A 26573-nucleotide genomic window follows, 5' to 3' on the forward strand; every position below is an offset into this window, starting at 1 on the left:
TTACATTTGAGTTTGTTGTTGGAGTTGTTAAATTTATTTCGCTGATTCGTCACATTTACTGTATTTTTGTTATTTGTTACGTTTTTTTGTTCTTGTTATGTGAGTCAAGCAGTCAGAGTGAATTGCCACGATGTTCCTTTCCTGTCCTGTGTATTTGTTAATCCTTCTTTGTTATTGCTTTATTGTTTTCCTGCTAATAATGGAAAAAAAAGAAGGAAAGAAAAACTTTCACTATGGATGAGGACGTTCGAATATCAGAAAAGGTTGATTCGTACCGCGGAACATGTGTTTCATTGGCACGCGAATTGCAGCTTCCTGTATCCATGCTGAATATAATTGTGAAAAACAGAAGAAGCATTAGGTCAAGTGCTTCAAAATGTGGGTCAAACTCCAAGAAAAGGATGTATGCGTCATACTGCAAAATACGAGAAAATGGAAAAAATTGTAACAAGTTGGTTTGAAACTTCAAGAGCCGCAGACTTTCCAGTTGATGGTGTGCTCTTAAGGGAAGGGGCGCTTAAAGTGGCAAACATTCTTGGCATTGAAAATTTCAGCGCGTCCAATGGCTGGATCGACCGATTTAAGAAACGGTATAACCTAACCTATAAAACTGTTTGTGGGGAATCTAATGCAGTTAGGGATGAAACTGTGGAAGAATGGATCGAGAGAAGATTTAAGGAGCCTACCAAGGCTTACGAGCCCAGGAACATTTTTAACCTAGATGAAATTGGACTGTTTTTCAGTGTGTTGCTCAGCAGTACTTTGGCATTCAAAGGAGATAAATGCCATGGTGGGAAACACAGCAAGATGAGGCTCACAGTGATGTTGGAAGCCAATGCTGAGGGCTTGGAGAAGCTCCACCCCTATGTGATAGGGAAATCTAAAAAGCCTCACTGTTTCAAGAATGTGCGATCATTACCTACTGCCTACGATGACAACCATAAAGCTTGGATGACCTCAGATCTTTTCCGTCAGCAGTTAATTGCTCTGGATTAAAAAATGGATGCGCAAAATAGGAAGATCCTTCTTTTCATCGACCGTTGTCCTGCACATCCCATGGATGTTAATTTGAGGAATGTGCAGTTAGAATTTCTGCCTGCTCAAGCAAGCTACAACGTATGGATTTAGGGGTTATTTACTCCTTTAAGTAACTTTATAGGAAGAACCTGGTGCAGCAAAATTTTATTCCTTATGGATGCTGGAAAGGATCCATCATCATTTAAAGTTTCAATCCTGGATGTGCTTCACTTCATTGCAAAGTCTTGGAAAGCCGTGAAGCAGACTACCATCTCAAATTGTTTCTTGAAAGGAGGAGGAATGCTACCTGATGTATGGTAAATGATGCAGTCAGACGGCACTGCTGAAGATTTTCTTTAGGTAGATGATTCTGTGATCACTGAAGAGGAAAAAAGTGTGGAGGAGTTGGTTACTGAGCAAACAGCAGCCGAGTCTCCCACCAGTGACAATGATGAAGCAGAGGAAGACAGTGAAGTGATGCCTACCAGTGCTGATGCAAGTGCAGCAGTGGATGTTTTACGCGGGTATCTGTCATCTGTAAGGGGGGGGGGGGGGGGGGGGGGGGGGTGAAAATAATTTTCATAACCTTTATGAGCTTGAAAAGCAAATAGAGGTCATAAAAAATAAGAGGTGTAAACAGAGATAGATTCTGGACTATTTTGGTAGGAAGCAGTGATTGTGTAGTTTTCCATCTGGAATTAATTTGTGTTAAAGTTGTAAATACAGGTACAATAGTAGCAATTAAATTGTTTCATTCAGAGAAAATATTGCGTCTTAAATAATTCTATAGCCATTCTAAGAAGGTAACTACTGTATATTAAAAGAATATATTCTTGGCGTAGGGACGTGGCGACTCCATCGCCCAGTGAGAAACCACTGCAATCAGCCACCTAAGTATTGGCAGGAAAACCATACCTCATTGGGTTAGGAGGAAATCCCAACCCAGAACCCTGAACATCTGGGGTTGTCCCTCTGCGGTTAACAACCGTATAGTTGTAAATCGGAGCTTGCTCCACCAAAGGTTAACTACCTTCGAAAGTCAACCATGGAAAGGTCTCGTAGGAAAAAAATTCCACCGTCCTGTCCAAGAAAGCAGGTGAAGACTACATCGGATTCAGTGGGTAGCCACCTTGAGGACATCAACGAGTCGGAGCGTTGGCAATCACCCATTCCTATGCCAGCACATAAGAACAGTATCAAACAAGATCAGATCAACTACATTGCAACTTATAATATTAATCCTCTACTTAAAGCAAGAAAACTAAAGAACTTGACGGACGAATTAGATAAACAGAAAATTTTAGTAGCAGGACTCCAGGAGATGAGAAATACTACAGACGAACCATTCGAATCTCAAGGCTACAGAATTTACAATGGGAAACCTGGACTAAGGGTTATGAAACAATGCCCCCAATTTGGAACTGGGTTTATAGTCAATGTGAAAATAATAGATTCAATAATCGATTTTCAAGCCATCTCACCTAGAATTGCAACTTCGAGTTTAAAATCATCCAACAAACTTTATACCATCATAAATGCCCATGCCCCTACTAATGAAAATAATTTTCTAACAAAGACTAGGAAAGAAGTGGAAAAGTCTTGGGATCTCCTTGACCAAACTGTAAACCAAATAAATATTAACAACGTTAAGATCCTGTTAGGGGACTTCAATGCCCAACTCGGAAGAGAAAAGAAATGCCAAGATATCATTGGGAAATGGGCTCCACATAAACATACAAATAAGAATGGTCAAAGACTTGTTGAACTCTGCAGAGAACACAAACTAATCTCAAAGTCCACCTACTTCAAAAGGAGGCCCAACAAACTTAAAACTTGGAAACATCCTGATTGGAAAAAGGGGAATGGCAGCTGGAACACGTATTTATGGACAAAACCTTCCACAGAGAAATCTACAATGTTAAAGTATTAAGAGGAGTAGATATAGGTTCAGATCATTACATAGTCAAAATCAAAATTAAGTTCACACCACTAAAAAAGAAACCAAAATGCAGTAAACGAAAGAGGAACTTTGATCCACACCAATTAATTAAGAATGATAAATATAGAGAAGTCACACAGGACATAAAACTGACAGATAACTTAGAAGAACTGGTTCCAATTCTCAGGCTACAAGCAGAAAATTTAGCCCCATTGAACATACGTAAAAGACATGCCTGGTGGACCTCAGAATGTGACAAAATTCATGAAGAAAGACATCGGGCATGGTTAAAATTTCAAACACACAAAACAGAAGAAAGTGCAACCAACCTCAATAATATCAGGAAAAAGTTCACACAAATTATCAGGCAAACCAAGAGACAATCACAGAAAGATCTAATCAACTCAATAGAAGAAAACTACCACAAAACCAATTCCAGAGACTTTTACAAAATGTTTGGAAGACAAGTACAAAAATTTGCCCCTCCCACATTAATGCTGAAAAGTGAGGATGGAAAAACGACACATAATAACAAGGAAAATGCTGAAATCATGGCAAAAGCATTCATTAAACTTTTGAATTGTGAAGAACCCCAGGAACTCTTAGCAATCAATACAGGCACGCCCATCAAAACTCCGCCTGAACTCATAAATCCCCCAACAATCCAAGAGGTGGAAACAGCACTCAAAAGGAAAAATTATAAGGCATGCGGAGAAGACCAAGTTTTCGCAGAAATGTGGAAATATGCCAGTGATACAGTTCGAACATCCTTACACATGGCCCTAACAAAAATCTGGATAACAAAAGTTCCCCGACCATTGGACCACAGCCATAATCCACCCACTCCACAAAAAAGGAGATAAAAGCAATCCAGATAATTACTGCACATACAAGATTTTCTCCAGAATCCTATACAGGAGGATCAGAGAGCAACTAGAGGAAGAATTAGGTGAATACCAAGGAGGCTTCAGACCTTGGAGAAACTGTGCAGAACAAATCATCACTTTAAAATTAGGCATAGCATATTACAAGAAGCAAAACAAACCTCTTGCAATAACCTTCGTGGACTTTAAAAAAGCTTACGACTGTATCCATAGACCTTCAATGTTGAAAATATTAAGAAATTTTGGGCTCCATCCAAAATTAATCAAAATTGATTGAACTCACCTTAACCAACACTAAATCAAAAGTCAAGTTCAGAGGAGAATTCTCTGAGCCATTCATCATAAAAACAGACTTAAGACAAGGAGATCGCTTGTTACCACTGCTGTTCAACTGTGCCTTGGAATATATAATTTGGGAATGGTAACCCAAAGAACATCCGAATTGGAAGACCCAAAGACAACATAAGTTTAAATTGCGTAGGTTTTGCTGATGACCTTGCTCTCTTGTCCAACAATATTCAGGAAACCAGACAATAAGTTATATCACTACAGGAAATAGCACAGAAAATTGGTCTTGGAATATCTTTTGAAAAGACAGTAATCATGTTTACTGACCCACCACTCATAAACAAAATTGCCATAGGAAACCAAGAAATCAAAATTGTAGAAAATTTTAAATATCTGGGAGAAATAATAACATATAACCTCAATGAAAAGCCAGCATGGCATAACAGAATAAATAAACTGACCAGAGCACAATATATCACCAAGAATACCTACAGCAAAAAGGGCCTGTCAATAGCAACAAAATTAAAACATTACAAAACAGTCATTCAACCAGAAATAACATACGCAAGCGAAGCCATCTTCAAAACAACTAAAACTGCGCAAATAGACAAAATACTCAAGATAGAGAGAAGAATCATTAAAACATGCATCAACAAATCATACCAAAAAGATGGACACTGGAGAGTAGCTTCTAATCAGTGGCGGCCGGTCAGTACGTGCTACCGGGCTCCAGCACGTAGCTTGGAACTGTAAGGAATATTATTTATGTACGGTACAATTATCCTGGTGCCTTTTCGTTGTTTTGAGTACGATATGAATTTGTGTTTTGTGCAAATCAGGACGAGATCTGTCGAACACCTAGCGCCGTTCTCCCGGGGAACAAGGCTCGTGCTCATGTGAAGTGAGCCCTTGCCTGTAGCCTGAAGGAAGCAATACGCAGGCACAGCCAAGCTTGCAACACTCCCCCTAGCCGGCGGAGTATACTGTAAACCGGGATCAACTTTCACTGATCCCGTTTATAGTTACTTCCTCTCCCGCAAGGGGGTAGAATTATTCGATGTCTCCTGCTACCCGGAGCGCAGCGAGGGATCCAGTCGGCCGTGCTTATGTTGAACGTGGTAAGCGAATCTGCCACTAGAGAGTAGCATCGTCTGGGTTCGAAAGTAAAGCGTAAGTGGAGGCAATCTATCTCACACATGCTTATTAAAATATCCATCTTCCTTTTGTGTCAAAAATAAGGAATTCGTAGGTGAGTCAAAGAATCTTTGACTGACCCTAAATGTTATCCCGCATTACAATGTAATTTACTCTGGTGAAATGAAATAGCGTATGGCTTTTAGTGCCGGAAGTATCCGAGGACATGTTCGACTCGCCAGATGCAGATCTTTTGATTTGACGCCCGTAGGCACCTGCGAGTCGTGATGAGGATGAAATGATGATGACGACAACACGCACACCCAATGATGGTTAAAATTCCAGGCCCTGCCAGGAATCGAACCCAGGATCCCTGTGACCAAAGGCCAGCGCGCTAACCATTTAGCCATGGAGCCGGACATTTACTCTGGTAATAGGGGAGGTCTCAATGAATCAGTTGGCAGCTCTTTCAGTTGCTTTCTGCGGTTTTTAATCTCGCAGTTATATTACTGGTGCGTGTTTTTTCTGTCATTGTGTTAGTGCTAAAGTTTATACGAAGATTTATCAAATTATTTATCCACTGCAGTGTATATAAAGTGAAATTAAATTAGTGTTCTTAGTGGGGATCTATATTCCCACGATTCTATTTGCACTGATGTAAGTTGCGCCATTAGGTTAGTAAAAACAATATTTCTCCAATGAATTATTTATCTCGTAGACAGTTGTCGAAGAATTCATCTGCTTCCAAATTAATGTTGTTTTTGTTTGTTCTGAGTTATAAATTGTGAGAAAAGTTGTTTTATTATTATTATTATTATTATTATTATTATTATTATTAGTAGTAGTAGTAGTAGTAGTAGTAGTAGTACAAAGTTTGAAGTATGCGTTGTTCATAATGGCAATATGCAGATTTAAAACAGCGTATTTAGCTTGTTTTTTGTAGTACGTAGGACGATTTTTTCACGAGCCGCCACTGCTTCTAATGAAACAGTCTACAAGGAAATAGAACCAGTAATGAGCTCAATCAGAAAGAAACGCATTTCATTTTTTGGACATCTAATCAGGACACCAGAGAACAGGATCATCAGGAGAATAATAGAAAAATTATGGAATAGTAAGTGCAACATTAAGTGGATTACAGAAATCAAGGAAGATATGGATGAACTACAAATTACAGTGGAAGACCTAAGAAACAAAACCTACAAAATCAAGAAACTCACAGACAAACAAACCAGACTGCAAATCAGAATCAACAAACAGACAATAGGAAGGGTGATTTCCGATGAAGAAAGGAGGATAAGATCAGAGAGAATGAAGAAGTACTGGGCTGACAGGAAACTGAAAAATTCTTTGTATAAACTCGGCTAGAGTGATCCAATGAAGGCCATATGCCCATTTACATCTCGTAGACAGCTTTCAAAATGGCGCCGAGTTAAGGTATGGCCCGTCTGATCTATAAGATGCAAGGAATAGATATCTAATGCGATATTATATGAAGGCCATACACGTCACGGAACGGTCATATATTGAAGGCACTACGGACAGTGGACTGTCAAATGAATTTTTTTATGAAAAAAAAAAAATAGAAGACAACGGATTGTTAAAACACTCCATCTTAAAAATTTTCATCGGAGGGTGAAGACGCAATTGGCGAACGCACTAAGTAATTTGAAGAAGACGAAAAAATTTAGTAGAAGTACTTGAGAAAAAGGGATCGTCGTAGTAAAGAAATGACGTAATTCACCAGCCGACAAAAGAAAGCCGATTTAAAAAAATATAAAATAGGCAAGATACGACGAAATACGCGTGGGAGGATCTCGACAGTAACTGAGCTACATTCCACAAGGAAGAAGCAAGTGAAACCTAGGAGAAAGATTCTCATACGGGAAGAAGACTATCTGAATTTAGTTTCAAGAGAAGAAGAACAATTTTTTCGACATTTGCGGGAAGCAGCCGATATAGATATATATACGCAGAACTTAAACCCGACGAAATTAAATCCACCTCTGAGAGCAGCAAAGGAAATATTAATTGAGGAATTATTATCGTCGAATGGAACATACCATGGCGATTTACTGCTCTGAAATCTGCATTTTTGTTGCTAACAGAAGTAGCATGATGATGGCTTGCTAAATACGCATGATGGACCGAGCTGGGGGAGCAGTACATCCTTACCGGAAGACCAACCCACGATGAGGAAGGCAATGGGAAACCAGACCACTAACACATGATGAGGAAGGCAATGTGAAACCAGACCACCAACCCATGATGAGGAAGGCACTGGGAAACCAGTTGACCAACCCATGATGAGGAGGCCGAGGACCTACCAGGCGACCAACCCATGACCTGACCGCAGAGCCAACTACATCCGAGTGGAGGCAGAATGGCTGGACCAGATGTAACGATAAGCGAGCTAAGTCATTTACATTAATTTAATTACATAGTTTTTGGTTCGCGTACACAGGTGCTTTTGGTATGTGCCGATAAGTTGGTTATAGAAACCGTGGAATTTAAAGTGCAAGTGAATAATGAAAGTGATGTGTGAGATATTTAAGTCCATAGTAATACGATTAAGCAGTGTAGAATAAGATTCTTGTATGTTATATATATCCATCACCGCATTTTGGTCAGAATAACTTGTGAGAAACTACAAGTGGAAAGAAGTGTCTTTAATAACAGCTGATAGTAATGACACATTGTGGAATTGCAATGAATTCATATTTGTTATGCTATATGTCTACTTCACGTTGGTATGCGCGGTGGTAATGAATGCATAGAATTACGTACTCTTTGCTTCGCAATAAGTGCATTGAACTCAGCTTTAGGGTTATGATAAATAGCGATATTGAAACGCGTTTATGAGAAAGGAATTGTGGCATTTTGACATCGTAAAGTGAAGATAATCGCGACATGTTGTTATGGAGGCTATGATAGTTAAGATGTTAAGTGGATGTGGAAATATGGTTACAATAGTGGTAACTCGACGAAGTATGTTGTTGTATATGAAATGCGAAGATTTCTTAATGTATTACGTAGAGGCCACGGAGTGCCTGCAGCTTAGGATATGCCATGCCACACTTATTATAGGGAAGGAATTATGTGAAAGGATACAGGTACGTGAAATTGACCACACCGCGGAGATGAGCTAAACCAAGGTATGGATGGAATTCATTGAAGTAGAATTGAATTTATGACGGGATTATATGTCAATTGTAGATGCTTTGTTCCAATTACGAGAATATTATCATATGTTTTATGATGATGATCTTGACCAAATGCATTCAGGATACCCATAAATGCGGTGATATATTCCCATGTACAAATACGTATTATTTACATTACGACTGCGCATAAGAATTCAGTAACTTGCCTAAACGAGAAGTGTTATGGAATATAACAGAGAGAGGGCATATTGAGCCTCAAATACGTGTGTATGTCAACCAAAAACTTATGTTGAAGTTAGATAGATAGCTAATTTATCCTGAAACGGAGTTTGTTGGAATTTACATTCTTTCAATGAGTAATGGTTAGGGAAATGATAGGCTAGGAGCCAGATTTAACAGGCACTAGGGGGAAATGCCTTAGTCCGTAAATCGTTAGCCATGCGCAACATTGAAGAAAGAACAAATAAATGAGTTCAGATTTATGATTTGCAACGTATAATTTAAATATTATTCATAATTCAAATATAATTGAGATATATAATTCGAAGTTATAATTCAGAATTATTTTCAAGCTTAGATCTATTTGTTGGTCTTACATTCACTTCAGATTAACTGTACGTCTACTCAGATCTATTTAGCGTAGGTTTATAATGAAACTGAGCAATCCTAACAACATAATGATATTGGTGTCGTCTCAAGGACTTGATTTCAAGGAGGACCGTAGGAATCCAGTGATTAATTGTAAATATTTGTATCCGATTTTGAATTCATGATGGAACTGATGTACATAAATTAACGTTATATTTATTTTCTTTTTCTATGAGCCAGCGCTGACTCTGAACTTTACTTGTAAATAATACCAGACAAAATAATACCCCAAATCAGATTACATTTTCATAGGGCATCTGTTTATTCAATAAATACTATTATTGTGCTTTTCTATAATTTGGTGTGTTATGAATTCTTTCATCTTGACATAGTTGATAAGTTAGTTGATAAGATATGCGATCTAACGAATGGGTGTTTACCCAATTTGAATATATTGAGTTCTCACGTTGTTGGTACCTTAGTTAGGAGAAATAATTAATTGATATTATGTCTATATCAAACGACCGCAGATAAGTTTACCGTGGATCACCATTCTCTTCGACCTCACATAAAGTGAAACCTAGTGTAAAATCTCCAGATTCTAATTGACAATCGGATACCCTGAGAAGAAATTAAGATGTTGGGAAAAATGTCCAGTCAACGATTGTGTCACAGCCATAAAATGTAAAAAAAAAAAGAATATATTACACAAAATCTTAACCACCTACCGGTAACCTTCTCCTGGGCAAAGGATGAGCAGAATTACAAAGGCAGTGTATCAGTCAATCAATATTGATATGCATTTAGGGCAGTCGCCCAGGTGGCGGATTCCCTATCTGTTGTTTTCCTAGCCTTTCCTTAAATGATTTCAATGACATTGGAAATTTATTGAACATCTCCCTTGGTAAGTTATTCCAATCCCTAACTCCCCTTCCAATAAATGAATATTTGTCCCCATTTTTCCTCTTGAATTCCAACTTTATCTTCATATTGTGATCTTTCCTACTTTTAAAGACGCCCCTCAAACTTATTCGTCTACTAATGTCATTCAGCGCCATTTCTCCGCTGACAGCTCGGAACATACAACGCATTGTGATACAAATTCTTATAATTTTGTTAAATACCACCTATGCTGGAAAGGATCCATCATCATTAAAAGTTTCAATCCTGGATGTGCTTCACTTCATTGCAAAGTCTTGGAAAGCTGTGAAGCAGACTACCATCTCAAACTGATTCAATGACATTGACAGTTATTGTATTGAATAGGTGGTATTTAACAAAATTATAACAATTTGTATCACAAGTAGATCTTCAATATGGACAAAAAATGAAATTTATAACCTGCAACATACCACTCAGTCGAGCAGCTCGTCTCCTTTCTCTTCTTCCCAGCCCAAACTTTGCAACATTTTTGTAACGCTACTCTTTTTTCGGAAATCACCCAGAACAAATCGAGCTGCTTTTCTTTGGATTTTTTCCAGTTCTTGAATCAAGTAATCCTGGTGAGGGTCCCATACACTAGAACCATACTCTACCAGAGACTTATAAGCCCTTTCCTTTACATCCTTGCTACAACCCCTAATCACCCTCATAACCATGTACAGAGAATTGTGCCCTTTATTTACAATGCCATTTATGTGATTACCCCATTGAAGATCTTTCCTTATATTAACACCCAGATACTTACAATGATCCCCAAAAGGAACTTTCACCCCATCAGTGCAGTAATTAAAATTCAGAGGACTTCCTATTTGTGAAACTCACAAGCTGACTGTTTATCATCATAACATTGTCTACTGTCCATCTCACAACATTATCGAGGACATTTTGCAGTTGCTCACAATCTTGTAACTTATTTATTACTCTGTAGATAATAACATCATCTGCAAAAAGCCTTACCTCTGATTCCACTCCTTTACTCAAATCATTTATATATATAAGAATACATAAAGGTCCAATAATACTGCTTTGAGGAATTTCCCTCTTAATTATTACAGGGTCAGATAAAGCTTCACCTATTCTAATTCTCTGAGATCTTTTTTCTAGAAATATAGCAACCCATTCAGTCACTCTTTTGTCTAGTCCAGTTGCGCTCATTTTTGCCGGTAGTCTCCCATGATCCACCCTATCAAAGGCTTTAGACAGGTCAATCGCGATACAGTCCATTTGACCTCCTGAATCCAAGATATATGCTATATCTTACTGGAATCCTACAAGTTGAGCTTCAGTGGAATAACCTTTCCTAAAACTGAACTGCCTTCTATCGAACCGGTTATTAATTTCGCAAATATGTCTAATATAATCAGAAAGAATGCCTTCCCAAAGCTTACATGCAGCGCATGTAAACTTACTGGCCTGTAATTTTCAGCTTTATGTCTATCACCCCCTTCCTTTATACACAGGGGCTACTATAGCAACTCTCCATTCATTTGGTATAGCTCCTTCAACCAAACAATAATCAAATAAGTATTTCAGATATGGTACTATATCCCAACCCATTGTCTTTAGTATATCCCCAGAAATCTTATCAATTCTAGTCGCTTTTCTAGTTTTCAACTTTTGTATCTTATTGTAAATGTCATTGTTATCATATGCAAATTTTAATACTTCTTTAGCATTAGTCACCTCCTCTGCAACCAACAATCTTTACATACTGCTGTCTGAATACTTCTGCCTTTTGAAGACCCTCACAAACACACTCTCCTTGTTCATTAATTATTTCTGGAATGTCCTTCTTGGAACCTGTTTGTGCCTTAAAGTATCTATACATACCCTTCCATTTTTCACTAAAATTTGTATGACTGCCAATTATGCTTGCCATCATGTTATCCTTAGCTGCCTTCTTTGCTAGATTTAATTTCCTAGTAAGTTCCTCAATTTCTCCTTACTTCCACAGCCATTTCTAACTCATTTCTTTCCAGTCTGCACCTCCTTCTTAGTATCTTTATTTCTCTATTATAATAAGGTGACCGAGCTCGATAGCTGCAGCCGCTTAAGTGCGGCCAGTATCCAGTATTCGGGAGATAGTAGGTTCGAACCCCACTGTCGGCAGCCCTGAAAATGTTTTTCCGTGGTTTCCCATTTTCACACCAGGCAAATGCTGGGGCTGTACCGTAATTAAGGCCACAGCCGCTTCCTTCCCACTCCTAGCCCTTTCCTCACCCATCGTCGCAATAAGACCTATCTGTGTCGGTGCCACGTAAAGCAACTAGCAAAAAAAATATATATATAATAAGGTGGGTCTTTATCGTTCCTTACCACCTTTAAAGGTAAAAACCTGTTTTCACATTCCTCAACAATTTCTTAAACCCATCCTGGAGCGTGTTTACATTCTTATTTACCGTTTTCCACCGATCATAATTACTTTTTTAAAACAGCCCCATGGCTGCTTATCAGCCATATGGTACTGCCTAACAGTCCTACTTTTAAGACCTTCCTTTCTATCACATTTATTTTGAACTACTACAAAAACAGCTTTGTGATCGCCAATACCATCTATTACTTCAGTTTCTCTACAGAGCTCATCTGGTTTTATCAGCACCACGTCCAGGATATTTTTCCCTCTACTTGGTTCCGTCACTTTCTGAATCAGCTGTCCTTCCCATATTAACTTATTTGCCATTTGTTGGTCATTCTTTCTGTCGTTTGCATTTCCTTCCCAATTGACATTTGGTAAATTAAGATTTCCCGTTACAATCACAGTCCATTCCATGTCGTTTCCCACATAGCTCATTATCTTATCAAATAATTCTGAATCCATGTCAGCACTACCCTTTCCCGGTCTGTACACTCCAAAGACATCAAGATGCCTATTATCTTTAGAAATGAGCTTTACACCTAGAATTTCATGTTTCTCATCATTAACTTTTTTGTAGCTTACAAATTCTTCTTTCACCAGAATGAATACTTCCCCTCCCACCATTCGTATCCTATCTGTACGATACACACTCCAGTTCCGTGAGGAAATTTCTGCATCCATTATATCATTTCTCAGCCATGATACAACTCCTATTACTATCTGGTAAATATATATCTATTAAATTACTTAATTCTATTCCGTTCTTTGCAATACTTCTACAGTTCAACACTTAACATTTTTATGTCATCCCTACTTGACTTCCAGATCTCTGTACCCTCATCATCGCTCCCTAGACAACCCCATTTCCCTGAATGTACCTCCCTATTACCCTTCTAAAGAAATTTCCTAACTTATACGTACCACTGCAGTTTAAGTGAAGGCTATCTGAGCGCAGATCCCTATCTCCTACCCACCCATTATGGTCTAGAATTTCACTCCCCGTTTCCCACACACCCACTCCATATTTTCATTTAAATCCCCAATCACCCTCCCGTACACTGTATTCCACTGATAACAATTTCCGCTTTCGTAAACTTCACCCGCTGCATTTACTCTATCCCACACATCCCCAACTATGTTGGTTCTGATATTAGCTTGCCTTACGTTGTTGGTACCAACGTGAAACACTGCCACCTTTTCCTTCCCCTCCTCCTTCTCTTCTACTTTTCTCAGCATCTGCCTCAATCTAATTCCTGGATAACACTCTACCCTGGTTCCCTTTCCTCCACACACTTTCCTCACGTGTCTAGCAATGGAATCCTCCATGACCAGAGCCTACCCACCTCCTTTGATCCCCTCCTGGTCAGCCCTATCTTTCCTGATAGCGGCAGAAGCTACTTCCTCCTCCCTTTTCTCTCCCCCCTCCATGACCCTGTTCCAACTGTCTTTTTCTATCCTCTACTCTACATTTCCCTTTCCTACTTTTTCCCTTCCTCCTACTTCCACACATCTCAGCAACAGTTCCCTGTTCCTCATCTTCCCTCTATTGCTCTACCAGGAGTGGCTCGTACCGATTTCTCACAGACACCTGTCCTGAATTGTGATCCTGAATAGAGCTCTTAGCCTGCAATCTCCTTTCCCTTAGAACATTAGACCATTAGAACATTCTACAGTTCCTCCCTTTCCTTCCCATCCCTCTTTTACACCTGCTGTAACCTGTACATTGTTTGAGGGAGGCCTACCTTCATTCCTGTCTTCTGTGAGAATCCTAATTATCTCCCTCAAACTCTCAAAATCCTCCTTCATACCTCTCAATGCCTCGCCACACCCACAGTTCCTAGTCAACAGTTAATACAGTACAGTAATTAACTTACATGGACCTTTATTTGAGGTAAGTACAGTAAATCAATTGAGATTGAAATACTCTATAAATTAATAGTATGCATTTGTGTAACATTTACATCCTTTTCCAGAGCATTTTTATATATATCTGTACAAGTTGTTTCCCACGATTTACACTTTCCCCCCTTTTACACCAGTATTCCTTGGCCCCTTGAAAAGTGTAAAAGAGGGGTAATACTGTAATAACATTATAAGAATTTTTATCACAAATGTGATAGCAATGCAGAAGAAAAACAAATAGCTCTTATCTCAAATTGGCAGTGCAGATCAAACTCTGATAAAGTTTAACATGCCATGCAACACCACCGTCAACAAGGTGGGGGGGATCTAGTGTGCTTGTACGTACAACTGGATGTGAAAAACCGTTGAACTGTCACGCTAGCAGTAACCGCAGATGGAAGAAAATTGCCACTATACATTATTTTCAAAAGAAAACAGTGCCTTAAGCGAAGTTTCCCAAAGGCATTCATATACGGGTTCAAGAGAAAGGATGGATGGATACAGCTCTTGTCCAGGACCGGGTCCGTACGGCGTGGGGACCATGACCAGGGGCACTGCTTCGACGCCCAGTAAAACTAGTGTGGGACAGTTTCTGCAGACACTTTGTGGAAGACACGAACAAACGCATTCAGGAAATGGAAACTGATCTCGTTGTAATTCCTGGTGGACTCTCACATTGTCTACAGCCCTTAGATCAGGGATGGCGAACCTTTTCCAGCTAGTGTGCCATTTTAAGTCTGGTTTATTATTCTCAACTGTTTACCGTGCCACTTGTTATTTTCCTTTAAGGACTGGCTATCTCCCTCCCCCCCCACTTTCTTTCCTAATTCCCAGTTATGCTCCATGGTATGTTATTAATGTATTCATTCATTTATTGATTGATTTATTTATTTATTATATCCTGAAAATACATTTTATTGCATATTCCGTGGTCTGTTTTGCAAATTTATCAAAAATACGTAAGTTTTGAGAATAATAAGCTCCTAGTGTAACACACTTCGTCATTGAATATTATTAGATACAACAATAAAAATACTAATATTGCCAATGGACTTTAAGTGAAATATCGTTCTAAAATTTAGCATGAAACTTGTTGCTGAATCTTAGTAGCCATGTTATTTATGTTAGGTTCATAACGTGTTGTCTTCAGCAGCACACAAGAAGCACTTAGGTCTGAAACAAGACTGATTATAACTGTTGACTTCACAAAGTTATTTGTAGAAAATAGCTGCTCGCAGGCGTACGATGACCCGAGCAAAGTAAGTAGCGCGGTAGCAAGTCTCTTCATGGCCGAAAACTTTTGTGGCAGGCTGTTCCACTGTTCAAGTATTAAGTTCTCTGGCTTCTGAAGAGAGTATTCACCATTAACAGCACACTCATTTTTCGCCAATGCTTCACCAGGTTGTACGAATTTGTTCACCCATGTACTGCTTTCTTGAAATTCAATCAACTATTCAGAATTGAAGTTATGCCGACTGCCACATATGGTATTCAATTAATTTGGCCTTACTTGTCGGTAAACAACCTTAGGAAGCTAGAAAGCGTCAAAGCGAGATTTATTAACACAGCTCTCTCAATATCAAAATTCTCAAGAAATAGCTACGCCTATAAAATAGTGCAGGAAACCTTCTTCATGGAAGATATAAAGCACATTTTTGTCTACCGGAAACTCATGCATATAAAACTATCATCGAGGAGAGACGGAAAAAAGCCGACGAGATACCCCCAAGAAATAATGGAGACTGATGCAATGAAGTCAGAAATTTGGAAGGGACCGAATTTCAAGCTTCCACATCTACATACACGATTCGCTGTCCACGGGTTTCATGGAAGGATCTGCCAGAATGAGGCATTCCATGAACCCAAGGCGGATTGCGTCTGCAAGAAATGCAATAATCCATGCTCTAAATACCATTTAGTGGAATGTGTAAACAGACCTCAATCTCTAATCACAGAAATGACAGAGTGGTGAAAAACTTGATTGTACACATTGTGTATAATAATTAATTAAAATAAATGGTCATTAAAAATTTTACCTTAATGTCACTCATGAACAGGTCAAGAGAGATGCAGATGAAATAAGACGTACGATAGATGTGATCAACAATAGAAAGGAGTTCAGAAGCCGAACTGACATCAGGATATCGGAAGAAAAACCATCAAAATACGAAATGTTTTCTCCAAATGTCAAAATTGGGAAAACCTCTTGGAAACTATTCGTTTTGAATTTTGTGAGACGTTCACATACTTCTTACAAATACTTTTTGTTTCTTCAAAAGTTAATTGATCTGATAAATTTAACATCAATTCGATTTGTACTTTAAGTGAAGGGAATTACTTAAATGTCTTTGTTTCAAAATCCCTGACGAATAATTCAAGTTTTCTCCGGAATGATTTTATGATCTCAAACAATCTATCTGTAGTATGCCCCTTTCCTTGCAGTTCCTTATTTATATAATTATGTACTGCTGTAAAATCACGGAGGAACATTCAAACACACAGCCAAATAGGGTCCATATGTTCTGGGAATTCTCCCTGATTTTCTATCTTGAAGAAGTGAATTTCGTCCAAGAGCTCGACAAGCCTCTGGAGTACTTGCCCACGACTCAGCAAGAAAATATCATTGTACATTAGAAGTCTGCCTTAGTGAGATTCGTGTAAATTTTGGAGAACTGGCGATTATTTAGAACACGTGCACGTATGAAGTTCACAATTTTGGCTACCCCGAGAGTACTCTTTCACATGACTGCATACCTCTTTCGCACAAAGGGCTTCCTGGTGTAACACACCATGAAACTGTAAAATAGGGTGTTTAAATTTTTCTTTAAGAAATCTCAGACCCATTATGAATACCCACCATACTTGGGGCAGTATCAGTTTTCCCAAGCACAATATTATTTAAGTCAAACCCCATTTTTAATACGAGTTTTTGCTTCACTTCGTTCAGTATATCTTTCCCTGTAAGTAATTCCTCCCTCACCACATTTCAACAAAGAAATTAGACAAATACAGCTATCGTTGCTTTCAATTGCTCCTGACATTTCTTTAACTCTGTTAATTAATTGTTGTTTGTTAGGAAAGTCTTCAAATAATGTGTCGGACGTCAATAAGAAAGTCTCTTCCAAGAACTCGCCGTTAGAAAGCGGTTTCCCATGCTGTACTGTGCAGTGTGACAGATGGAAACAGCCGCACTGATATAATTCCTTGGCCTGAAAGATGTATTGTTCGATTTTTGTGAAACGAGCTCTCTTCTTTCTTCATTTGGCATGTAACGAACATTTGAATGATTCGTCTTAAAATGGTGCTTTACATTAAATGTCCGGGATACAATTATTTTCGAACACAGGGAACACAAAGCTTTGGTGCTTCTTTCTATCACTCCAAATTCACTTGTCCACTATTTAGAAGAATCCGGTCAGTACCATTGTTAAGTTTATGTTGTTATTGTTTTTCGACAGTGAAAACATGTTTGTGAGATCCGTATACAAACGACATTCAATACACAGTTATACACAAAGAATAATTACCCACTCCTGGCTACTTCACACAAGTCAAACTTCACTCACTCACTCACTCACTGAAAGCCAGATTTTCTATATTTATTTCTTTCACGTAAAACACTAGGGGTGGCGTGCACCAACCAAGAGCAAGTTCTGCTTTTGTAGTAAAGTACTCTTGAAGTCAGCATTCGGCGACTTCCATACGAGAGTAAGTTACTTCCGAAGTATTTTAGTCCTTTCGGATACTCCTGGACTAAATTACTACAAGAGTAAAATGGTGAAGAGCACCATCTTGTAGTATATTACTAAAGAAGTAAATAACGCACGAATACAGGTTAGAATTTACTCTCACGTCGTGCATGGAGTAAGCTACGTTTAGACTTGTTGACTAATGATAATATCGTGCCGTATATGAGAGGAAAGACGTTTCAAACTTGTTTATGGATTACTTAGATTATATTGACGATCTCGAGGCAGAAAACTATGGGAAATGTCATAGTGCATAGGCCTACAGCGCGTAAAAGGCGAGAGCCGCGTAATGTGCACACGGCGAGTTTCAGAAACGTTTTTGGTCTTAGGAAGGAATACTTTACTTTCCTTCTAAATCTACTTGGAGATCACTTACAGCTGAATTCTTGTCTTAATTTTGTTGTATGTCTCAAATTACAGTTGCTGTGTGCCCTGCGAGTGTTTCGTACCCTAGCATTTCAGTACAGTTGCCGGTGATCTAATTAACGTTTACCGCACAACTGCTGGCCGTATATTTCATCGCGTGGTTAAAGCACTAGTTGAGGCTAAGAGGGAGGTACGTCTGCAAATTATGATGACTGTTCGGAAAATGAAAGGATATTCTTCACGTTGGCAGGTTTCCACACATCGTGGGTGCAATTGACTGTGACTGCGCGCATATTCCCATTTGTTGCCCTCTCGGTGACAACGGTGAACTTTTCAGAAATCGGAAGAGGTATTTATCTTCTTTTTTTTTTTTCAATTTGCTTAACGTCGCACCGGCACAGATAGGTCTTATGGCAACGATAGGGCAGGAAAGACCTAGGGATTGGGAAGCGGCCTTAAGGTAGGGCCTACAGACCCAGCATTTGCCTGGTGTGAAAACGGGAAAATTTCGCTGTAGATGTAGGCGATCTGTATGAAGAAACCACCATCAGTTTTAATTTTTCCCGCGTGTCCATGACTTTTTGCTTTGCTTCCACCTTCGCTTTCAAGTCCTTCTACAGAATATTAACTTGTTCTTCACTGCGTTTTCCGTCACTCAAAGCATTGAATTCTTCTGTCACGACTTTCCATGAATTTCTTTTCTTATCCACCATCTTTGTGTTGTGTTTCTTACACCCTATATCCTTTGCATAGATCGTCATTATCTCTTAACAAGCATTTATCTTTTTCGCTTACGTTTCTCCCCGTTTCCTAGCGCACATAACCTTATCCATTTAGATTTCTTTAAAGAAGATACACAAACACAACACTACTCCGCGAGTAACGAACGCTACTTCTATAGTAGTGACTAAGAGTAAATTGTACTTCAACTCTCCGATGTTACTTCCGGAGTAAATAACTCCCCTACTAATTTACTTCTGTAGTATGGACTTCTTTAGTAAACGCTACTTCCGTAGTAATTTACTCCAAGATGGTGCACGCCACCATATGACTACAAGATAAGTCTGTAGTAAAAGATGTATATAAAAACTTCAAGTGGCGTGCCACCGAAATCGTGTTCGCGCGTCACCTAGTGACACGCGTGGCATAGGTTCGCCATCCCTGCCTTAGATGTTTCCGTTAACAAGCCCTTCAAGGACAACAAACGTAAATTGTACCCCGAATGGATGGCTGAGGTGGAGCATGAGTTGACACCAGCAGGCAAAATAAAGAGGCCATGAGTTGAACTCATGTGTGATTGGGTTATGGGGGCATGGGTTATAGTGTCGACAGACGTTATTGTGAAGAGTTTCTTGAAGACGGGTATCGCAAATGCATTGGACGGAAGTCTGGATGATGCAGTATGGGATGGTGACCAGAATTATGCAACGTCCAACTGAATGGAGACTATTAATGCACGCGAGATCGGTCATTTTCATGGTGATTTTTGAATTCACCAGGTGGAAATACGTAAGAATAGGCTATTTTTCAGCCCAAAACATTTTAATTGTTGTACAGTGTTGTTGTTGTTGTTGTTATTATTATTATTATTATTATTATTATTATTATTATTATTATTATTATTATTATTATTATTATTATTATTATTATTATTATTCGATGACATTATTTAATTTTATTTGCTCCATTACAAGTTAACCCCTCAGTGGCAGGGAACATTTGATGAGTACCAATCTACACAGCGGATGGAGGTGATTCTTATGTAAGCACTAAGAAAATGCAGCGATATCTTTAAAAATTTAAAATTTCACTGTTACAACAGTCTAGTTCAGATTACATTCAAACATTTACTGTAGAGACTCAAAAAAACAATGTAGTTCATATTTATTGACATATTTACCTTATCGTTTACTGACGGAGATGAAAAGAGACAAAGTTTAGTGCTGATTCTTCTGTATAGGAGTCTCTGCTTAGTAATTGTATAATTGTATCATGGAGTTTATATGGAACATATCGTACTGTGTTTACTTGCATGTATCTCACCATTCTCACCATTGTGTGTATCATGCACAGTCATTTTTGTTATGAAACTAGAGGAGAAAAATGATCTCATTATCTTGCATAGGTTGTTGTTTAGGAGCCAGTATCAATGCTATGACAATATTTTCTATGGCATGCATACTTATACACAATTAAAAGTCTAGTAGTCTCCCCATATCTGGACGATAGTCTGGTGAATAATAATCTATGATGCGACCATTATAGGTAGTAGGCCTGATATTCTTCTGGGTATTAAAATGGAAGATGGGCAGGGGAATGTGTACATGTTATATGTTATATTAAACTACATGTTTCATACATACATTATCATTATAGACTGTTATGCCTTTCAGCGTTCAGTCTGCAAGCCTCTGAGAATTTACTAAACGTCGCCACAATCCTCGATTTGCAACTAGTATTGTGGCCTCATTTAGTTCTATACCTCTTATCTTTAAATCGTTAGAAACCGAGTCTAACCATCGTCGTCTTGGTCTCCCTTTACTTCTCTTACTCTCCATAACAGAGTCCATTATTCTCCTCCATTCACCTCACATGACCCCACCACCGAAGCTGGTTTATGCGTACAGCTTCATCCATCAAGTTCATTCCTAAATTAGCCTTTATCTCCTCATTCCGTGTACCCTCCTGCCATTGTTCCCACCTGTTTGTACCAGCAATCATTCTTGCTACTTTCATGTCTGTTACTTCTAACTTATGAATAAGATATCCAGAGTCCACCCAGCTTTCGCTCCCGTAAAGCAGAGTTGGTCTGAAAACAGACCGATGTAAAGATAGATTCGTCTGGGAGCTGACTTCCTTCTTACAGAATACCGCTGATCGCAACTGCGAGCTCACTGCATTAGCTTTACTACACCTTGATTCAATCTCGCTTACTATATTACCATCCTGGGAGAACATACAACCTAAATACTTGAAATTATCGACCTGTTCTAGCTTTGTATCACCCATCTGACATTCAATTCTGTTGAATTTCTGACCTACTGTCATCAGTTTAGTCTTCGAGAGGCTAATTTTCATACCATACTCATTGCACCTATTTTCAAGTTCCAAGATATTAGACTGCAGGCTTTCGGCACAGTCCTGCCATTAAGACCAAGTCGTCAGCATAGGCCAAACTGTTTACCGGTACTACATTTCCACCTAACTGAATCCCTCCCTGCCATTTTATACCCTTCAGCAGATGATCCATGTAAACTATGAACAGCAAGGGTGAAAGATTACAGCCTTGTCTAACTCCTGTAAGTACCCTGAACCAAGAACTCATTCTACCATCAATTCTCACTGAAACCCAATTGTCAACATAAATGCCTTTGATTGATTTTAATAATCTACCTTTAATTCCATAGTCCCCCAGTATGGCGAACATCTTTTCCCTCGGTACCCTGTCATATGCTTTCTCTAGATCTACGAAACATAAACACAACTGCCTATTCCTCTCGTAGCATTTTTCAATTACCTGGCGCATACTGAAAGTCTGATCCTGACAGCCTATCTGTGGTCTGAAAGCACACTGGTTTTCATCCAACTTCCTCTCAACGACTGATCGCACCCTCCCTTCCAAGATGCCAGTGAATACTTTGCCTGGTATACTAATCAATGACCGGGCGAGTTGGCCGTGCGCGTAGAGGCGCGCGGCTGTGAGCTTGCATCCGGGAGATCGTGGGTTCGAGCCCCACTGTCGGCAGCCCTGAAGATGGTTTTCCGTGGTTGTCCATTTTCACACCAGGCAAATGCTGGGGCTGTACCTTAATTAAGGCCACGGCCGCTTCCTTCCAACTCCTAGACCTTTCCTATCCCATCGTCACCATAAGACCTATCTGTGTTGGTGCGACGTGAAGCAAATAGCAAAAAAAAAAAAATCAATGAGATACCTCGATAGTTGTTGCAATCCTTCCTGTTCCCTTGCTTATAGATAGGTGCAATTACTGCTTTTGTCCAATCTGAAGGTACCTTACCAACACTCCACGCTAATTTTACTACTCTATGAAGCCATTTCATCCCTACCTTCCCACTATACTTCACCATTTCAGGTCTAATTTCATCTATTCCTGCTGCCTTATGACAATGGAGTTTATTTACTATCCTTTCCACTTCCTCAAGCATAATTTCACTAACATCATTTTCCTCCTCCCCATGAGCTTGGCTGTTTGCAACACCACCATGATGATTTCCTTTTACATTGAGAAGATGTTCAAAATATTCCCTCCACCTCTCCAGTGATTCCCTGGGATCTATTATGAGTTCACCTGAATTACTCAAAACACTGTTCATTTCCTTTTTCCCTCCCTTCTTAAGATTGTTTATTACTGTCCAGAAAGGTTTCCCTGCTGTTTGACCTAGCCTTTCCAGGTTATTACCAAAATCTTCCTATGACTTCTTTTTGGATTCAACAGCTATTTGTTTCGCTCTGTTTCTTTCATCTACGTACCAATCCCTGTCTGCCTCGGCCCTTGTTTGGAGCCATTTCTGATAAGCCTTCTTTTTACGTTTACAGGCTGCTCTCACTTCTTCATTCCAACAACATGTTTGCCTTTTCCCATCTTTACACACAGTTGTTCCTAGGCATTCCCTTGCTGTTTCTACTACAGCATCCCTGTATGCCACCCATTCACTTTCTATATCTTGAACCTGCTTACTGTCTACTGTTCGAAACTTCTCACTAATCATATCCATGTACTTCTGTCTAATTTCCTCGTCCTGGAGATTTTCTACCCTTATTTGTTTGCAGACAGATTTCACTTTCTCTACCCTAGGCCTAGAGATACTTAGTTCACTACAGATCAGATAGTGGTCTGTATCATCGAAAAATCCGCGAAAAACTCGTACATTCCTAACAGATTTTCTGAATTCAAAGTCTAATAAATTGTATATGAAAATGTGGTACTTTATTGATTTTAATCAAGTCCTATTTCTATGCATGTATCATGTAGCCCAATTTTGAACTCTAATTATGGTGAAAAAAGCGTGAGATATATGCAAGTAAATACGTTGTGTTCTTCATCATCTAATTTGTCATGTTAGTGTACAATACCAGTATGTTCTTTTCCTACAGATTGTGGACTTCTATGTGCGTCGTTTGCTACAAAATAAAGTATTATATGGCACCGTCAGCACTATCACCAAGTTTAAGGTATGTAATATGTCACACACATCTATAACATATGATCTGGCACTATGGTTAGCTGGCTTGAGTCCTGTTGGTAAAGCCTGGATTCAGTTCCTAACCTCTCTGCAGTGTTCACATGGAATGAGATCATATGACACTGTTGAAGGTGATTCATCCATCTGATGGAGGCATTAAGCCTTGAGTAGAACCCTTTGTGCTATTCAACAGAAGTAGACTATGCGCTGGCGCTGGATTTTGCCCTTTCCCTTCCTACTATCATATATATCATGCCATTCAGGATAATATACATTTAGAAAATACCTGAAAAGAAAATATTAAATAAGAGATTACACCTGAAAAATTAATGGTATATTTTTTTTAAGTATAATCATAAAATTTTCTTTTCAGGTATGTCTACCCCTTAGTTTCATTTTCCTGACAGGGGGTTGGAAATGAGGTGAGGAAAAATTTTATAGCATGTTTTTACAGTCAGATTCCAACTTGAGTTGAGGAACTAATGATGATGAAGGAAATTGGGTAAGGGGGTAGAAGGAATCGGCTGTGGCCTGTGAATAGGAACTCAGTGCTCTCCTTAGAACCTTTTTAATGGGTGCGCCGCTCTACCATTTTCTCAGACCGCCCAGCTAACATCACTTAGATATGTGCTAGTTACATAATATTAATATATATTTGTGTCATTGGCTGCTCCAGATTGACATGTAAATACTGTAAAATTGGTCATTTAAATGATGAATCATTATTGTCAGCATAATTGCATCAATTACATCGGAGTTCAAATGTTTAGGTTGACTACCGCGTAGTGTCGTGCGTGGATGGTGTCTGGATTAGCGTGGAATCGCATGCGAACTCTATTCCGCATTATGTCACAAATGATATAGATGTTGATTCCCATAGGGAATCTGAAATATTTGTCCCGAATGAGTAAATTTATAATACCAATATAAATGGTCCGTCATTGGACATTATAAATTTTCCAGCTAATTCATTCCTGGTTGCCAGCGTTTCACCCCCATGTGCTAGGTTGGGCTCGTCAGTTGGTACCTAGCACCCCTAGCAAGGCGCATGACTAGTGCATACCGTGGAGGCCACTATGGGAATCAACATCTATATCATCTGGCCAAGCAGGCATCAGTTTTTGGTAGTGAGACAAAGATCTGTTTACTGCCATGTAAATAATGTGGGTTTGTTTTCCACTTTTTATGTATCATTATATAAGTTTTCTGTGCTACTGTTGTTACTTAGCTCATAAGGTAATAATAGTACTGGAAAATCCGTCTTGAACATTTTTAATATGCTTCAGATACTGACTGCACGAGAGAATTTCCGCAAGAATCCTCCTTCAGGAATGCCTTCCAATATGGTCAGTAATATTGAATCAGATTTTGCTGTCTGCATGTCCTTATTTCATGGACTGGAACTGTTGACAGTTCATGGCCTCCGTTCATGCCTCAGGTACATTTCAGGTACTGCATTTGATAATTATTTATTTTGCTGTCAGTTTTAATTGCACATTAGTATTTCTGTTTTCTAGTTACTGTATATTATCGCATAACCATTTCTTATCTGCTAAATGTTGTTGCCATTTCTTCAGTCATTTTTATGTTCTGTTCATAAGAGAGTTCAATAGTATTTACAGTTGAAAGTGTGGCTAAATTATATAACTTTATTACCTTTAAGCACTTTGAATGCTCTTTAGGAGAATTGTGTTGACACATTTCTAACTGAAAGCTAGAACTGAGTTATGTTTAGTCATTCAAAAAAATAATGAGTGCATGTTATTGCAGAGGTTCCTCGCAGATGCACTGTTCTCGAACAGTTGAACCTATAGATAGAACGTTTGTTGTGGGTATCCACAGGGTTCGTATCATCATGAGAGGTGAACTATATTTTTATAATAAAAATTATGTGTGATAAAGTATTAAATGCCAGAAACTTCCAATACCATGTGCTAATTCTTTTTTGAGTGATTATACATAATGTAAAAGGCACAATTAAACATCAGAGACAAGAAGCTAAGTAAAAAGGATAGAAATACGTACAAAATATGAACACATTATCTGGCTAAGGTGAACAGGTTTATCAACATAATGTTGTGTGCAAGAAGAAACATCCCCAAATCCACTTGAAACTATTACTGGGAGGCTTCAACTTGCAGCTAGGCAGAGAAAAACGATACCGCAACATTAGCAGCAAATGGCCCGCCCACAAGAAAACAAATATGGGCAAAGACTTATTGATCTCTGCAGACACCATAGCCTAATCTCAAAATGCACATATTTCAAGAGGATACCTCAAAAAGCTCAAAACATGGATGCACTCTGACCGCACTAAAGGAGAATGACAACTAGATTATGACGTCTTCATGGACAGACAATACCACAAGGATGTTTACAATGTCAAAGTCCTCTGAGGAATAGACACAGGTTCAGATTACTACATCATCAAAACTAAAATTAATTAAACTCCCCGAAAGAAAGTAGAGAACTTAAAAGAAAAATTGACTCTACCGAGCTAATCAAGAATAAAAATTACCAAAATGCAATCGAAAAAAATCATGGATAATTTTGAAGACCTAGTCAACAACCTTGAACAAATTGCAGAAGAATTGGCCCCATTAAAATCCCATAGAAAGCATTAATGGTGGAACAATGAATGTGACAAAACAGTGGAGAAAATACATCAAATATGACATACTGTACCGTACCCAGGGGTAGCAACCCTCTAGGACGATGCCTCCATTCCTGTATAAACATCCGACTAAGGTTTGGGCAGATAAGTGGGTTGCTTGTCGATGGGGAAGTCTAAAAGTCGAAGTTTCTCACTTAATTATAAGTAAATGACAGGAAAATGGAGGTATAACTGGAATGAGAAACAATAATGTGGGGTAAGATGAGTTTATTCACAAAATAACCCCGAATCATACTAACATAAAACAAGAAAATCAAATTATAAAAAATGATAACATTATCTCAAATTGAAAAGAACTGGACATTAAACGTTAATTATTCAAGTAATTTAAGGTAAAATGAAAGTTCAAGCACAACATTGAATACTTG

The 26573-nt window shown here is 38.7% G+C and overlaps 1 protein-coding gene across 1 annotated transcript in view; it reads left to right on the top strand.

Moving 5' to 3' along the window:
• Fancm (FA complementation group M) overlaps positions 1–26573 on the top strand; it is a gene marked incomplete at its 5' end in the record, with an annotated part of 94037 nt that overhangs the window by 18572 nt on the left and 48892 nt on the right. Inside the window, 2 exons of the mRNA XM_068227763.1 lie at positions 23443–23520; positions 24818–24980. Coding sequence (XP_068083864.1) covers positions 23443–23520; positions 24818–24980 — 241 coding nt within the window. The remainder of the gene's footprint in view (positions 1–23442; positions 23521–24817; positions 24981–26573) is intronic.

Source organism: Anabrus simplex, chromosome 5 (genome assembly GCF_040414725.1).
Source record: "Anabrus simplex isolate iqAnaSimp1 chromosome 5, ASM4041472v1, whole genome shotgun sequence".
NCBI classification, from domain to species: domain Eukaryota; kingdom Metazoa; phylum Arthropoda; class Insecta; order Orthoptera; family Tettigoniidae; genus Anabrus; species Anabrus simplex.